The sequence below is a fragment of the Prinia subflava genome, chromosome 4 (assembly GCF_021018805.1).
Source record: "Prinia subflava isolate CZ2003 ecotype Zambia chromosome 4, Cam_Psub_1.2, whole genome shotgun sequence".
Lineage (NCBI taxonomy): Eukaryota > Metazoa > Chordata > Aves > Passeriformes > Cisticolidae > Prinia > Prinia subflava.
The window spans coordinates 53,452,250-53,470,570 of NC_086250.1; the positions used below are offsets into that span (position 1 = coordinate 53,452,250).

The 18,321-nt window shown below is 34.9% G+C and overlaps 1 protein-coding gene and 1 long non-coding RNA gene across 3 annotated transcripts in view; one reads left to right on the top strand and one right to left on the bottom strand.

Moving 5' to 3' along the window:
- Nucleotides 1-2,602: 2,602 nt before the first annotated feature.
- Nucleotides 2,603-12,375, top strand: LOC134550269 (uncharacterized). Its single transcript, XR_010080298.1, has 4 exons — nt 2,603-4,150; nt 8,261-8,298; nt 8,899-8,980; nt 11,138-12,375. It is a non-coding gene; the product is annotated as an uncharacterized LOC134550269 (long non-coding RNA).
- LOC134550267 (metabotropic glutamate receptor 8) overlaps nt 9,311-18,321 on the bottom strand; it is a 319,713-nt gene continuing 310,702 nt past the window's right edge. Inside the window, exons 9-10 of one of the 2 annotated variants that reach the window (XM_063396787.1) lie at nt 15,187-15,433; nt 9,311-10,167 (exon numbers count right to left, since the gene is read on the bottom strand). In XM_063396787.1, coding sequence (XP_063252857.1) covers nt 10,118-10,167; nt 15,187-15,433 — 297 coding nt within the window. In that variant the 3' untranslated portion in view covers nt 9,311-10,117. Of the gene's footprint in view, nt 10,168-15,047; nt 15,434-18,321 lie in introns of those variants that run through there. The other variant, XM_063396788.1, reaches the window with a different exon arrangement.

The window sequence follows — 18,321 nt, forward strand, 5'->3', positions numbered from 1 at the left end:
GTATTCACAATGGAAATATCTGTCTGCACCAGATTTGCTCTCTGGATGCCTCTCAGTCTACAAGTATCTATTTTTACTGAACAAAAGATATTTCAATTTTGTCAGTGTAACTGGAAAAATGCAACTATTTGAGAGTTGAACACTATTTTACAGTTACTTGGTAAGATTTGAATTGCTGAACTAGGTAATTTATTACATATTAAAACCACAGGGCTGATAAAGGAACATCTATGTAAATTTTTGCTTTTAAGAAAGGTTTTCCTTATGGAACAGAAGTACATATAACACAAAGAGAAAGCATCCAAGCCATCTGCCCTTGGAATCACCATATTTTTAGCTAAACTATAATACTGGAGAATTACTGTAGGTTTAGCTTCAGTTTGTGCTCAGTGAAGAGTTTCACTCCAGTTCAGAACCATTTAAAAACATGTTTTAGTCTGGTTTGAACTGGGCTTTAGTGGGTTTTAATTTTTAACATGATCCTTTGATTGCAGTACTGTAACACCTAAATTGCTTTGTGGATTTACCTCAAAGCAACAGCAACTCTGTGGCACTGCTACAGGTACCGGGCACTCTGCCAAGCCATAACCTCCATCACAGCTCCCAGGTATTCATTCTCTTTCTAGTTCCCAACTCTTCAGAAAATATCATTTCAGCATCTGGATGTGGCAGGCAAGCTATTGTAACAGCCAGGTTTATTTTTTTAGGTGCTGATAATTTAGTGACCTGGAAATTATACCCTTTCTATTAAATTTGTATCATGGACATTTCAGGGAGAACTAGATGCCCTCATCTCTCAGGACATACCACTGTCTTACAGAAAGCCTTGGATTAGCTCCATGGAGAAAAGAATTCAGTTGTTCATAACTGGTTGCTTTAGATGGGAAACATATTCCCATCTATAGAAGATTTCTCAGTAAATCATAATCAAAAAAGTGACATATACATAGAATCAAAAGTTTCAATTTTTCTTAACTTCCAGAAATAAACTTCTAAAAAAAAAGCAAACTCCTAGCATAGACTAAAAAGCCTTTTCCATGGAAAAAATTATAAGTACATGGAGCATCCTAGCGGGCATTTCTATTAAAGTAAAATCACTGAAGCCATCCAAAAAACAATTACATTGAATGGTTCCCTGGGGGAGACTGGAGCTCTGAATAGGAATAAGTTCCTGAAGGATGAAAAGCCTTCAGTCCCTAAGCTTTCTATTACATATTGTAGTTAAAAGTTAGTGGTTTATATTGTCAAAATGCAGGCCACTGTGACAAGGTCAGTTAATAAAAGCCTGCTGCAAATAGATCACTGTGGCCTGACAAGCCTATAGGAACAGGCAGGAAGAGAGACAGACACCTCTAGCCAAACCATATAGTATTTCTTTGGAGAAATTCTTTAGTTCTGGGTTGTCTTGGAGTTTCTGATGCCAGACAAGCTAAGCAGGTAGCACTGTTACAGAATGGAGCTGATGTTTGCCAATCACTTCATTCCTGTTTCCCTCAAATCACACACAGGGAGTATTGCAAATCCATTGTATCTCCATTAAAGGCTAGAATGCTTCCAAAATCAAGTGAAATCATGGATTAGCCTCAGAAAATGAGTTGAAATCGACACACTACAGCAGTGATGAATAATGGGAAATGATCTGACAGTCTCGGTGCTGCTACAATTATCTTTAAGAATAACTCACCCATTGTGCTTCTCTGGAGTCACTTTCTGTAAGCCCAAGTACCTTCTTCAGATACTACCGATGAAATACAGAATAATGTATAAAAAGTGCTAGTGAAATACAGATTAATATTAAAAATAATAAGGAGTTCTAATAGCTAGAATACATCATCCTGCCAAAATATTCCAACCATGAGCACCTACATCAAAAAGTTAAAAGACATATTTCAACGGTATGAACAGTAGTACATGCTTCATTTAAAGCTTCTCTTCAACTTCTTATAGGCTGTATTTTCTAGAACAGTTTCTATGGATTTATGAGGCTTGGTCAACTTCTGAGCATTCAGGTTGGGTACTTGTTGCCAGAACAAGACATTTTGAAGTGGTGATGGAGCCTCTTATACAGAAAGCAAGATCCAGCTCCTGATATCTCTGAACTCATCTTCTCTTGGAGGTCTCTAAGGGCTGACTTCATGCTGATTTGTCTTGGTCCTTACAAACAGGGAAGTGCCTGCTTGAAATTTTTCAGCTCCATATGGATCCACTTCTACCTATACCTATCAGCTTCTCTTAGTGACAGTACTGCCACTTGCTGATATAAGCTAAAAGTTTGTAAGTAAGGAGTAGAACTATAGTAGAACAAAAAGTTGCTATTATTGTAAAATATTCATCAGGTTCAGCAATATTTTAAATAAAATATGGAAATTACCATGTACAAAATGCCAACAGCCAGCAATTTTTTGTAATCATTTCACAGAATGTTGGATAATTTATCTTACCGTAGAAGACTATGCTTCTTTTTTTTTTTTTTTCAGACTAGTACCTCTGTAGATTCATATAATTTTCAAGTGAAGACCTGACTTACTGAATACTTTGATGTCTTTGCGTGTCAGAACATTGCTAGTTGCATTTTATATCAGAATAGAAAGCAGGGATAGCTGGTATGTCAGTCAACCTACATTTTCAAATTTTTGCCTTCCTTTATGAAAGTCTGACTCAGTCTACCCAAAGTAAAATTTGCAATCCTGGCTGTGTATTGCAAATCTGATTGTGTCCCATTCAGCTTTCAATGGAAAACAGATATGAGTGAAGAAATTGTTGAACTCTGATAATGACTTGATACCACTCTCTTCATTTTAGTGTCTACAAGTAATTTTGAGTTCATTTATTGTAAAATTAACTTCATAAGCTCCCCTGTGAGGTTATAGGGTCTTATCTATTGGAAATTCAATTATCCCACTGAAAGAAAACCCAGGATCTAGCCCTTACTGTCCCTTTACCTGATAAACAGTAACATCTCCATGTTGGGTCAGGATGTGCTGCAAGTCCCAAGGTATGCAAAAGTTTTCAGATGACCTGTGTGGTTTCCCCCCACCAGAGAGCTGTGAGCCCCATTTGCATCAGTAACACACCAGCCCTTTGGCCCTGGCAGCTGCTAGTTCAACTCTGCTGTACCAGGCAGGAAAGCTGACATTACACTTTTTCTCTACAGAAAAAATCTTGCTTTGATCTCTGACTCCACATCTATGGGAAATTCACCCACAAGGGAAATAGTTTCTGTGATGTTTTCCTACCACAAAAAGCATTCTGCTGTCATTAGTGCTGCTTAGGGAAAATCCGGCCTCCAAGCCAAACCTCATCAAACATAGGTCACGAGCTGTGTCAGGTGTCTTGGTGCTAGGAGAGAGGATACAGTGGGTTGCAGTGATGGAAAAAGTGCAAGCACCTGCTTCAATATTACTTCCCTGAAATAGGCACACTGTTGTCTGCATGCAAACAGCTGTCCTTTCTTGTTCTTTAAAGGAAAGCGTGATGTATTTAATGAAACTTATTACAAGAGAACCATGAGCATGATTCTTTCAAGAAAAAAGCTGTAGAGGAAGTCATAGGACTTTAGGTATGTGTAGCTCTGCTCTGTGTATAGAACAAGCAGAAAGCATGGTCATGACCATATTATCTATACTATCTCGTTTCTGATTTAATGGCAAAGCAATATACATAACAATATAATTCACTGAGTTAATCAGACTTTCTAAAAACCTAAGTGATTCTTTTCTTTCACCTGCAATGTTTATGGTGTTGCCAGTGCTATTGTTTCTCTCTTTTCTGGTTTTAAGAGTCATCTGCCTCTTGAAGTAACAGCTCATTTTTCTTAAGTGAAACAACAGGTTCTGAAGCACAGACATTTGAAACTATCTCTAGAACATACTTTCAGACATCTACCTGAAACTTTCAGTGCTTAAGACAATAATTTATAAAGTACCCTCAGTCTGGCATTTGAAATAATCACATTATTGTTATTTTATCTTGCAAATTGTGTGCTCCATAGCTGTCATCCAGTGAAGAATATCCTGAATTTTGTATAAAACTAATCTTTCTGTCATTCCTTGTTCAGTGTCACACTGCAAACAATGACAAAGGATGGAAGCTCTCACCAGAAATGATAACCTCTATATCAAAATGATTGCAACTCCTTCTGTATTTTCAGGTAAGTGTATGAAATGTAGAAATGAAGAAATAAATAACATATTTTCTTCAGAAATGTTTAGCACTTCTGATGAAAAACTATGTGGAGCTAGGACAGAATATATGCATACAGTTATATTTACTACTCTATATCCTCCTAGAATTATGCAAACAGTAAGAGCTGAACTTCTGATTTTAAAAGAGTAGGCAAGTAATATTGAGCTACTCTTTGCAGCCTGCAATATGTGAGAGATGTGAAGAAATGGATAGATAAATAGAAGTATTGATAGGTTCATCTCTGATTTACTATTTTAATTATTTAATTTTTGCTGTTCTTGTAACAGGCAAGTTCTCAAAATTTTGGCAGTTCAATATATCTTTTAGGTTTTTGTGGGTTTTTTTTTTGTTTGTTTGTTTGTTTTTTGGTTTTTTTTGTTTTGTTTTTTTTTTTTTTTTTTGTTTTTTTTTTGTTTTTTTTAGTTTTATTAAAATTCCATCAAAAAAAATACCATTCAAAGTCTAATCCGGTTGATAAGATTTTCTAAGCAAAGGGCCACTGAGGAAGACTTCCAGCTGCAGCCAATGGAAACTCTCTTTAGGTATGAATGGTTATACTGTTCCTCAAAAGAAAAAAATCTGTTGTGTTACCTTCTTTTACCTTCTTTAAGCAGTTTTCACCCTCTTATTCCTCACGTTTTTCCTTTCCTTGACATGTAGTTACTCTATTAATATGTTTTCTTCCATGATACCAAAGCCAGTACTTGAATAAAAAGCTCTAAATGGAGTAAGACAGAAACTAGAAGTTATATTGAAGAAAGATCGTGACCAGTCATAAATCAAACCATATCTGTTGAAAAGTTCATCAACTTTCAAGCAAGATTAGGAGAGAATAAAACTTGTAAGTTAAATGAATATAATTTATTTTATTAAAGGTCATACTTCTTTGATATTGATGTGATAGTGATCACAAAGACAGTAAAGACACTGCAGCTAACTTGGGGAGTACAGCAGGCTTCCAGAAACAGAGCAAATGCTGTATCAGGTTAACAGGAAGCAAAAAAAGGCTTTCAAACTAGCACTCTATGTAGCACTTCTTAATGATACCAATCTTGCAGAAAAATTTTGGAGAATAATGCTTAACTTTGGCTTGTTGTTTATTTAAAGAATGTCAAAGACAACTGTGCTTGAAGCAAGAATTTATACCAGCCATGCAATTTATATTTTCCTTCCTCTGAGATGAGGATGAAGTTAGTGTACTTGTAGTGTTGTTCAAGGTATTGATGGAAATTTAAAGTCAAGTAAAAAAAATAGTTTTACAGCAAAATTTTCCCCTTTTTTTTGGAAAATATAATCCATTTCCTTCTCAGGAATTTTATGAGGGACCAGGAAATCTTCAGATTTTCTGAAATCCTGGCACTGAAATCAATCAATGACAAAAGAGAATGAGCTAATTCATTGGTGGAAAGACAATTGCTTTTCTTATTTGCTAGGTTGGCTATGTTGCAACCTTTGATCACAGCTTACACTTTATGAAAAAAATGTTAACATACCTGTATTTGCAGGCCTTTGCAGGAGTTGTGCATATTCCTTGGGCACCACCATAATATTTGCTTGAATTTTAAAGAAAAATGAGTCTATTTTGTTATTTGCTACCTCATCCAACATTAAATCTTATGGCTTCCATTGATTATTTTGTCAGGTTTTCTCACTGCAGTTCTGTGGGGTATGCAAGGTGACCACCCATTCTGGGGAGGGAGTGTGCCCTTTACAGAGGTGTCAGTGTCAGTGTTAGGAGCTGATACAGTCCTTTGACAGTGGCACTTTTCAATACTTTGTGCTGCTTATAGAAGGGTTTTAGACACTGCTCTTTTTTTTCTTTCATGTCCATACTCCTCTTCATGTCATATTACTCCATTTCTACCAAGAAAAAAGGTATTTGTTTAATTCAAACAGGAGCTTGGTTTGTCATTAAGGATACTGTGCATCTTACTGTACTGTACTTCCAACATTGTTTCAGCTTTGGGGACAAAGCTGTTTTCTCTTCCCCACTGCTGTACCAACTGAAATATTAAGTTCCTGACTTTTAATACACTCATTACTAAGGTATCCAATTTCCTTTAAGTTATTATAACCAAAATGTTTCCAGAGTAATTTGTCTTTCATGTCAGCCAGCTAATTTTCATTGCACAGATGCAACAGATTATTTCCACCAAAATATTTTTCAGTTCTCATGATCTTGCTAGTAAATTTAAACCAATAAAGCAGCTAAATTTTAAGCTAAGTAGGAGACAATAAAATATACATATATTCAAAAGTATAGGATGGAGTCCATAGGTAATATCTGTTCCTTCTTGTATTTGCTGTAGCCCATTAATTACAATAATTTACTTTCCCAGGAAGCAAAATAAGAATTAGTGATACACATACCTTGCTCTCCTAATAGGTACTGAAATTTCAGAGAAAGTCTGAAAGAAATTACTTCTTGCTGAGAAAAAAGACCTTTTCACATTTAGACTCCAAGAGATAATAATCCACAGCAAATGAATGACACATGTAAAAGGTATTTTCTGGATGCAAATAATTGCAGTATCACAAGTGGTAGAGGTGCCATTAGATTAGATACTACCAAAACTGGGAAAAGTAATGTTTCCTTCTTCTGACATTGACTTTTGCTCTACAAATTCAGACAGAATATGTAATTTCCTAATTATGCCACATTATGGCATATAAGTTAATTGAAAGCATAATAAGCTATCATTTTATTTAATGGCTGGTGTGATGGTGAAATACACTGAATCATTTATGTACATTTTCAAACCACAGCCTACTGCTCCCTGCACCATTTTATATCTTCTGCCTTCAGATTCTTTCTTGAAGTAGATGCATAAATGAATAAGTTGTCTTCCAATAAAATAGATTTACAAACTGTATCTCTTAGTAATGTTTTACTTTACTTGTTTCCTTGTTTAGCAATAAAAGTTATCTATTAATTGGAAGAGAGGTAATGTTATTAGTTAAAAACCCTTCCGTGGAAATTATTTGGGCATTTCTGGAAAAGGGGATTTTAGATGCAGTGGCTCATTACTCCTTCTATAGAACAGTTAAAGTATTGTCTATTAGTTCTGTGTGATTCCTGGTTCATTGACCTGATGCAGAGTCATTCAGATCTCATTGTGTCTATCTTGCAGCCACAAAACAACATTAAGGACTTGTTTCTGCTGTCAGTAAAACAAGTTGTGTGCCCTGTTGGAGTTGCTTCAGCATAATCACACACAATTACCAGTAATAGCAATTAAATAGCCTGCTTTTCCATGAGCAGAACTAAACTCTAACTTTGTAAAACCTTTTTATAATCTTAGATGGGAAAAAAATTACTGTACCTAATGAAAATTTAGCTCTTAAACTTCAAGATCTCAGCTACTGATTGACTGAAATCTGAGTGGACTATTCTGTGAATTTTCATAAACTGCACATAAACACTCTTTTGAAGTGAAACCTGTAGACCAGTGCTGTTCTGTAATTCATACTGTGTGCTCATTTATCTGATTAGTTACATTAATTCCAGTGGGATTTACAGCCTTAATATACTCCATATTTCAGACAGAATTACACAGAAAATGCATAAACTAATTTACATTCCATTTTTAACCTACTGTTCAACCAAAAGAAAATCTATATTGATCCTGGCAAATCTGTTCACAATAACATTTTCTTCAGACTGCTGTGAAACTGGAAGATATTTATATATCATATACTAATCTTTATGTATATGTAACATATGTTTATGTGTATATGAAATGTGCTTTAAATGCAAGTCATGTACTGCTTTGTACACTCAAGTGCATGGGGTTACGCTTAAGTTAAGAAGTATAGATATTTCAAAGTATTTGAAAAATTTTATTGTGGATTGAAAATTAAACTTTTTAAAGACGTCTTGAAAAGAAACTGTCAAAATATTGCTTTTCAGATAAAACAGATTTTCTTTCTCTTTTCGGAAATCCATCCTAGACATGAAAGTATGTCTTGTTAAAAATTGATCTAATCAATCTATTTTCACAAGAAAACTTCAATTTTATGAGATATTGGCTAACAAAATAGCACTAAAACTGTTTTGTTTATGATTTTTTTTCAGGTTTCACTGCATTACTTTCATCATCTACGTGTTTAAAAGTAAGCATATGTTAGTTCTTAGTTTTGGCTTTGATGTGCTTGTGGCATAATAAAAAAAAGGGAATTTCACACAAAGTGTCACTCATACCAAGCCCACAATACCATACTATACCAAAGCAATCATCAGATAATATTTCAGACATGCAGTTTCTGGGAAATCCTAAGTATGTTTTTTCAAATACTTTGAAAATGGAAACTCACTGTCACACAGTTGCCAGTTATGCTGAAGTTTAAATATTGGCATTATAATAGAAAGAGATTCAGTTTTAGTGAACTGAATCTTCAACTTTCATTCAGGTAATTTGGGATCCATCACAGCTCCTTTAAAATACATTATAAAAATACATCTGCTGTGGGGATAAAATCACCAGGAGCCATCCAGGCTAAGTCAGGAGACATAACATTTAATGACCAGCTGAATGTGAAGACCTATTGACTTGATGAATGGTAAGTACTGGACAGAGGGAAAAAGTCTTACAGAACATACATCACAAGTATAGTGACAAAGGGGACAGTCCCTGTCTGTATTTTTTTAATTATTTGGAGGGGTTCATTAACATGATAGACATAAATGTGATTTTTCTCTTTCCCTTTGCATAGTTGTTTCTAACCTCACAAAATGATGGGAATTCGAAGATGTGAAGAAGATTAGATTGTAGATTGGCATTCATTTCTTTGATCTGTAAGTGTTTATAAGGCAATAGTACATATATTCACTAGGCTACTGCTTTCCAAATTCTCCATTGATTTCTCTTCTGTTATTTCAAAGTCACCTTTATTGAGATATGCATCTGCTACATTCTCCTGTCAAAGACAGGATGCTAGACTGAATAGACTTTCAGCTTAATCCAGTCTAGCTGTCATAAAGTTTTACAAACTGTAAGTTCCAGAAATGAAAAGGGTCAAAATTATTAGTGGAGACTCAAAAATATGATACAATCATACAAAATAATTACTATCAGGACTCCTTTACTTTACAAACATATAAAATGAACTTACTTTGAGGGTGAGAAGAGGGTAAAAACCCTTCCATTCAAAAATATAGTCACAAAGCTTTGAACAAATAAATCCACGCACTGCCGAGTACACACACACACGCATGCAGGCAGGCATGCACGTATGTACACACACAGGTGCACACCTACACGCACACAGACACACATGCTTAGAGTTTACACTGCATTCTGCTGATGCCATGATTATTATTTTATTTGTACACCCACCTTTACTGCACATTCTAAACAAACAATAGACAACAGTATAAGGACTCTTTTTCCTTAAAACTTCAACAAAACAAGTCTCAACATTTGCAAAACATTCCTTTATTATTAGAAATAAATTATTCTGTATAAAAATTAGCATGCATTGACCATTGCATTTATTTTAGCATAACCCAGGACTTAATTCAGTCAGCCGTCACAAGAAACAAACTCATCTTCTTTTACGAGTTGAACAATGTAGGACAGGAAAGGAAATTGTCACAATCACAAAAAAGTACTTACAAATATAACATCAGACATGATTTATTTCAACAGCATTTTTTTTCCACAAGCTAACATTTGTTTTCCTTTTGTGATTTGCTTCCTTTTGTGAGTGAACAGTTCAGAAGCTTGACACTCTGTCTCTATGTTATAAAACTGGACTTTTCCTTCCCCTGTCTTTTTTTGCCTTTTGCTTTTGTTTAATCCTTGTTCTTTAGGAGACTGACTATCGATTTGAATGTAGTCTACTGATATTTTCAAGACTGAATTCTGGTGGTGGTAAAGTCTATGTTTGCAAGATCCAGTTCTGCAGATCTTCCAGTGAATTTCATCCCTGCTCAGTTTGTCTGATTGCTGTAACTGACATAAGTTGTCTTGGTAGAGGAGGCTGTAAATCAAAAAATAAAAAAAAAAAGAAAACCAAAAACAAACAACAACAACAAAAAAAATAGTTCAGGATTTTTAGAATCAAGAGAGGAGGAAAAAAAACGCATATTTAGCATTTGAATTCAGACACTGTCCTACTATATTTTCAAACAATATGGTCCATGTTCATGGAATAAAGAATGTTTAACGATGTATATAAACAGCATATAAACTGGATCTCAATTTCTGTGTTCATGACCAATTATTCTTTTATGACTTGGGACAGCAGAGGTCAACGGAAAGGAAAAATGATGAGTGGTTTCAGCATGCCCACAACAGAATTTCAACATCTGCTATTATTTTGTCTGAATTCCATATATTTTTTACTTTAGAGACTGGATTTTTCTTTCTCTTCTACTGTTTGAAGACAGCTTTGCAGCTAGTGGTGGTTTGTCCATCTAGAAGGAGGCTTATGCTCCTTAAAAGGAACAAAACCTAACCCTCTCCAAATTAGAGAAACTGAGCAGATAGTCCTCACAGAACATATTATTTGGAGAAAATTAAGGTCTCCTTATGTTGATGATCAACTGACCATGTCCTCTTTTGATCAAAGCTGATACTCCTTGTTCAGAATGAGGCAATATGTTGAAAGAATTAAACAGCTCTACTATTGCAAAACTGAACAACTAGGAATCTTTTGTGAAAGTTTGTTTCAGGTTCTAGCCCATATATGTTTGCTGTTAAGAAATATAAAAAATATGCTATAAAAATATGACTCAAGTCATATCATTCAAGGTTGATGCAATGGTTGGAGGAGGAAAGTGTTTACAGAAGGTCTCACAGTTAGTTCTCTAATTTTAAATCAATTGGTACAAGGAAAAACAGACTGCTGGGGGACTGAGTCTCTTTATTTCTCTATAATAAGGTCTATGTTACACTGCATAAAGAGGAACGTGGCTTTCTAAATATGTTTTATATTCCATCTGCTACAGACATGTTCTGCTTATGATCATGAAGATTGCAACTGGCAAGATGAAAATAACAGGATGGTAAAAAGGTTGCCTGGTCTATAGATTCAAATTTTCTATTTCCATACCTTTCTTCCATTTCTTTTTTTCTATATAGAGTTTGGTGAAAACAGCTGAGATAGATAGGAAAAGCATTCTTTATTCTAACTCCTAAATTCAGCCCACCAATCTGATGATTTGTGAAGAACAGACTACAGAAGCTGAAAAATGACAGTTTCTGTCTTCTGCATCAGAGATTAAACTAAATAAAGGATCACTAAAATTGATGAAAATTAATAGTGATTAGTATAAATAAGTTTGCTTCTGGATTATTGTCATGTTTTCTTAGATGTTCTGAACAATTTGACTCTAATACTGCATTTGTCCTTTTTTAAAGACACAACAGAACCAGACCACTTAATTCACATATTACTATAATCTTTTTCCCTAAGTGTGTATATATAAGGATGAATAATCCAATGAAAGCTGTAAAATATAATCTTACTTTCATTTGCACAGGTAGTTCCAGTATTTTGTGTCTGAAAAAAGTTCGTTCATGAAAGGACTGCTTTTGGCACACAAAGCTAGTCTTTCTCATAGTTGATCACAATATTTGAGCACCAATGTGAAATAGCTTTATTTGCATGTATTGGGACACTTGAAGCAAATATAGCTTCATCTACATCTTTCAGATCTTTCAGATGGGATGTACTGCTCCCATCTGAACTCTCATGCTCCCACAGCTGGATTTCTGAGAGGATTCTATTTTTTGTTTTGGCCTGCTAAGTTCCTACTCAGAATAATGCAGGACTGATGAAATGGCACCAAGATCTTCAAGCATAGAAGGACTTTTTTTCCCAGCTAATAAATAACAGATAAATGCACATCTGAAAACTGTGCATACTTGGGAACAAAAAGGACAGAAAGATCAGAGCTTATTTTTTCTATTTTCCCTGAAAGTAGGGTCAGATATATGATCAGGTTAAGTTAGATTACCACATTATGCTGTATGAGCCGAGTTCTGTGATAACTTTACACGTGCATGTTTTTAGCCCATAGCAATGTAACATAATCAGATTTATCACAACTCAGTAAGTTGAATTATGTGAGGACATTTGCAAGAATACAGTACAAAATACAAAAATAGTAGTTACCACATCTCAGTTGATATAGAGCACTTTGTTAAGTTGCTGTAACTTTGTTGTGTATCTGAGAATTAAACAGTTTTGATAGACTTAATCTAGAGTTTATCAAGAAACAAAAATTATCCAGCTGAGTTCTGAGTGTTGCTACTGTAAAAAATTATAGCGCAAGAGTTTAATGTAAAGAATAGTTTGAAATATATTAAAACTAATCTCATCTCCGAATAATGTTTGTGAGTTATTTATTTTATAAATATTGTGTGTGTCTTTATAGTTCTGTGGAATAAGTCTAGAGCTCACGTTTAGGGACCTGAAAGCTTCAGCAGCTGGTGTCCTGCTCTTTAAGACTGTTAGCATTTCACAGTAATAACATGAACCACATTTGGCAAGCCTAGATGGCCAGAAAAAGCAACAGACTTGGCTCAAAATATTTCTGAGAATAAACACTCTTTTACAGCTCCAGTGACTACTTTGCTATTGGAATGAAACACAAAAAAGGAAATAAAAGAGGGTCTAAAGCAATACAGAATGATTATTATGATCTGACCTATGTTCATTTAATGTACTTGTCATTGCCTTCTGTAACTGCACCTGAATGGGTTTTTTATCCTGTTTCCCAGAAACACCTTCTTTTCCAATGAATATGGACCTATTCCCACAAATAAACCCATGAATGTATTCATGTGGAAGACAACATAGAACCTGTGTTACATGGAGCAGGACAAACTAGACAGAGCAGAGTTGTCTCTGGATGAGAAGCAAAAGGGATAATGTGACTATCTCATCCTGTTTCTCACCTAGTTATGAGTATTGCTGTCATTACTACTATTTGTGCTTGATAAATAGGGGAAATGCTCTCTGCCCACTTCTGGTATACCAGAAGTAGTCTGATATTTTGCAATTAATTTCATATGCTATCACTGAAAAAAAAGATCTATCTCACATAGAGTCAGTGCAAGAAGAAATTTTGTGATGTTGAGAAGTTTTTACAAGTGACACAGTGAAAAGGACTTATGCTGCATTGTGCACTTAAAATTCACAGGAACCTTCAAAAACTTTGACAATAATTATTTCAGGGAAGAGAGAAACCCATCTTGAGGCCTAGAACTTAATTACACAGGGAGAGCTTTCTGGAGTGCAAATGACTTGACTGAATTTTTGCCTGTGAAGCATTATGATGAATGAAAACCCAGTCAGGATATACTCCTAGCAAGCTCAGAATTACATAGATGTGTTACTGTTAAAGTCCTGTTTAGAGCACCATAAATAAGCATTACCCTGCATACACACACTACTGGAGAAGCAGGCTTGCTTCCAGTAGCATCTGTTTCTATGAATTATGCATAATCATAGTTTAAGGAATACCATTCACAGAATTTCTTAAATAGGTACAGTAGATAAACATCAGACACCCAAGATTTTTTTATTAACACTCTTTCTCACCCTACTGTGAAAACCCTGCTTTACCCTCTCCTTGGAAGTTTATAATTTTGCACACTCAGCAAAATCCATGTATTTTCCTTCTGAGTTTTCTTTGGTGACTTCTGAAGAGTTGCAAAAGTACTGACTCTTTCATATTCTGATTCTATTATTATTTTATCCTCAAAGAATTTCTATGCCTTTCTTGTTTGTCCTTTGTTACATGTCATAATCTGAAGCTGTATAATCCCATAGTTCACTCCAGCAGCTTTACACATTTTGAAGGGTCATGAGTTTTTCCAGTGAAACAGTTTGTACTCAGTATCCTCCATGCATCAGCATCTGTAGTATGGTAGAGTTATGGACCACTATATATAGTCTTCAATCTGGAAAACTGATAGATTTCACTGGGGGTTCATTTTTCAGAAATAAATACAATATTTTAATGCAAACTTGGTACTGCTTTGTCTCAGTGTGCTTAACCAAACCAGTACTATTTAAACACCAATATCACCCAAAAGCAATAAAAATTAAAAATAAACCATGTCATTTGCAGTAAAATGACTGAAGAACTTAGCTGTCACAGCTGCTGCCCATCTAATGATCTAATGTGACATCTAACTTCTCAATAGAAAACAGTTCTCCATTTCTAAGCACTGGGTATAAGGTTAATGCCTTTGCTCATATTTAATTATTATTGTTATCATGAAGTCCAGTTTATAAAATGATATGTCATGTGGTGGAATGGGAGCTGTAACCTCCCTAGTTTTCTTCTATACCAGAGCAACTTAGAGATGTAGCAAGATTCAAGAACTTTCTTGACATGGGAAAGAATTTTTTAACATTATAAAACCTATGGTATATCAGAACATGATAATGATTAAGCTTCATATGAATTATGATTTTGTACCAAGATGAGTAAGACCAGAAATAAAACCTGGATGGAAAGTGTTTTACTGGAAAATGTTAATCATGAGTTGTGATAAACGAACAATACAATAAATATTAAGGTAGAAAGGTAAAACGTATTATTTTCATTTCCATATCTGACTGCAAAATAAAAACAATGTTAGCTGTTTTCATTATAGACTTTTTTTTCAACAGCCTTTGAGTTTTGAATATACAATGATGACCGTAAATACACCTCATGAACTGTCAGGACATACCACTGGCACAGCAATGTACAACACATCAAAATAGCACTAGCTAAAACAAATAATTTTTAAAAGATGTGGCGTTTCAAAATCTGCTTGTGCTTTTTTTTTTCTATTAGCCTCCTGTGAAATTCAATTTCTTTGAAACAACTCTAGACATTCCTGCATCCAGCAGTACATGAATTCTGACACATCTCTGGATTCATGCAGAACAAGCAACAAAAATAATTAAGTTTATTATTAAAAGAAAGTGCATTCCTGTGAACGTACATCTATTAAGATGTGCTGCCACTCTTGACCAAGTCTACAGATGACTTACTGTTGGTTTCAAGACTTTCACACAGTTCAGTCTTGACCTCTCCATTTGGTCTGTCGTTTCCTTTTTGTGTCAGTTTGCTTTGCATTGTAGCAGCTGTCACTACAGCCTTGAAGCTCCGCTTCCGTTTTTGGACATTCTGCTCAGGATGAAAAATGATAATATAAACCTTGGGCATGTAGAGCATGCCCAGAGACACAGAAGCACTTAAACTCATGGAGATAGTAAGTGTTGTTGTCTGGATGTACATCTGGGGAGGGAAAGAAACAACAACATAAAAATCATTGTTATATTGATTTAATATAAGAAGGAAAACAAAGTAGTTATCTTAAAAGTACTGCGTGGAAAGGGAACATCAAAAGGACACTTGGATTCAGTTGTTTTTAATTATAGCTGAGTATGGCAGTTTCCTGTTGGGTTTATAACCTTAAGAGTAGGTAGTACTAACAAAATAATATTCATGAAACTTCATTCTCATAAAAGTAACAAAGATGCTGCAACAAACACATTTATAGAAAAAAACCCAGTATGTCTGGATGAGAAAACAGGAATGACAATAGAGTTAACCTAGTGTCATCTATTTCAACAGACAGAAGCCTCTACACCAATATGCCACATGGTGATTCAACAGTGTGTGCAGCATGGCTCCACTGACAGCAGCATAATGCAGAATCTAATGGAATCTTTTATGTAGTCTGTGAGTTTCAAGCTGGAGAAAAAATTAGTTTTCCATAGTACTTGAATATTCCTGAGTGTGTTGGGGAGTTGTTTTTTTGTTTGTTTGTTTGCTTTTTTCCATCCTGCTTTTGAATTGTAATCACAATGCTCTTTTGTAACACAATAAAGTTATTAATATGACATGGTCCTAACTAAGAAATCAGAAAATTGAGGAACCATGAAATTACCTCACAGAAGACCTCAGTTCCCTACAGATACAAAAGAAAAGTCTGGAATTTCAGAGCGAGTCTGTCTATTTTTTGTTATCACCTACAAAAAGAAGGTATGTCTGGTCTTCCATAATACCATAGAAGGAAATGACAATGATCATGCCATAAGAACAGGAGACAGAAATTTCTATTTCAAGAAGTATTCAGTTAGTATATTAGCAATACTAGTTGTAGTTCTGCTTAACATTTATTTTTTCTTGGGAAATTATTTTTATTAGGCATATTATGAACAAAATATTTATTTAAAATTCTGTGTTAAGTAGGAAATCTCTCAGTAATCCTTGTTTTACTGAAAAAGATACTGAAGTAAAACATGCTCAGTGCCTTGGCAGATGATTCAGTGACGTTGTCAGGCATGATTTTAAGCACTAGCTAACACTATCACATTAACCTGAAGATAAGGTGGTAAGTCTGTCTGCAATGTCAGCTTCAGATCATCATTTTTTATGAAGTGCCCTTGGGTGACTTGGCCCTTGGCAGAAAAGTAGAGATATAATAAACTGTTGTGCACTGTTACAGTCGAACATTTTAAATGTCTTTCAGCCTACAAAGTTTTTCCATTAGATACTTTCTCCTTAGAGATCAAAAATAAACTGTGCTCTCTCACTTGAAGCAATCTTAGGTAAGAAAAAAACATGGATTCTGAACGACCTTATAAAGTAACTGTATAATTGCACAGAAATACAAATCCTATGCCAAATACTACCATAAAAAGGATGGCCCAAACTACTCTTCAAGAAAACACTAAAAATTCTTCAAAATCTGTAAAAAGCTCAACCCATTTCAGCACCAGCCTGAAAAGACAATCAGGACTGTCTTTCTGTGGTTTGAAGGAAAGTTACAGAAGCAACACCTTCCTTCATTTCAATCATACATCAATTCAGTACTTGAGGAAATAATATATCCTTTTCTCACACCAGTGAAATAATTCCATTCCTTTCAAACTCCAAAATGATAGTGGTGTGCCTGAAAGCAGAGCTGTATTGTGCATGAACATTTTAATGAAAAATCATGGTAATCGTGGTCACATTAATACAGAGGTTTTCTCAGACTCCCCTGGAAGGACCTCTGTGCGGATGCACGTTCACATGCAGACAGCACCAACACGTCTCTTTCTCCCTGAACCAAACTGACTGATCTTCAGGAAAACTGTTACAGCAGTTAAGAATACAGGGTTAATCACTGAATTTGGTGGCATCCAAAATCAAAAATATTTTGGTTCCTAAACATGAATATATTTTCTAATGGGATTTTCACAACTGAAATCATTGTAAGCAATACATTTTTTAAAAATGTATTGTGTATGGAAGTTTAAACATAAAGATTCTTTTTGAAGCATTACCATGTTTTAAAATCCAAGTCATGGTAGTTAGGTGCTATCTAATCCTCACCCATGCATTTTGTAACAGTGCCTGGAATTTAAATATATTTTGGGTCTTTTATTTCTTATCAAAGTACTCAGGTTCTAAGAGTTGTCTTTCTCTCATGGTTCACTGTAAGAGTGACATGATAAAAAGGATAAAGCTTCAAATGTTACAGGATAAAATACATGCATTACTTTATTAGTAACATTAACAAATCTATACATTATAGTAGATCTTAGTGATCTTTCTAGCAGTGCCACAGTGCCAAGGTCTTACAAATACTAAAGAGGTTTCTCTTAGTGTATCAATGTCTGCTTGAAGGTTTACATTCAGCTAAGCTACATAAGTGAAACAACTCTGAATCTCATCATACACTGAAAAATTAAGGTCCCATGGGCTTCAGAGCAGGTATTTTTCATGACATGTGTCATTACATCTAATCTATTTTCTGTGGACTTAACTGATGACCAGCACAACAGTCTATTTTAAAAAATCCAAATCACAGGTTTTTTTCACATTGCCGATTACAGTTCACATGCAATGAGGTTTATTTCTAATGACTGGTGTTCTGGAACCAGCCACTATAATTATTGAAATATCAACACTAGGGTGAAGTGGGACTTTTCTGACAGGACAATTTTCAAATAGTGAATACAGTCTTTAATACTATATTTGGGACCTTCTTTTTCATGGATTCCTCCCCTCTTTAATAAAGCCAGTGAAAATGAAGGGTTTCAAGACACTTGCTGGACCTTTGAGAGAAAGGCTTTGAACATATCCTTACATGTGCACACTGTGTGTGTACACATCTATCTGACTTCATAGGC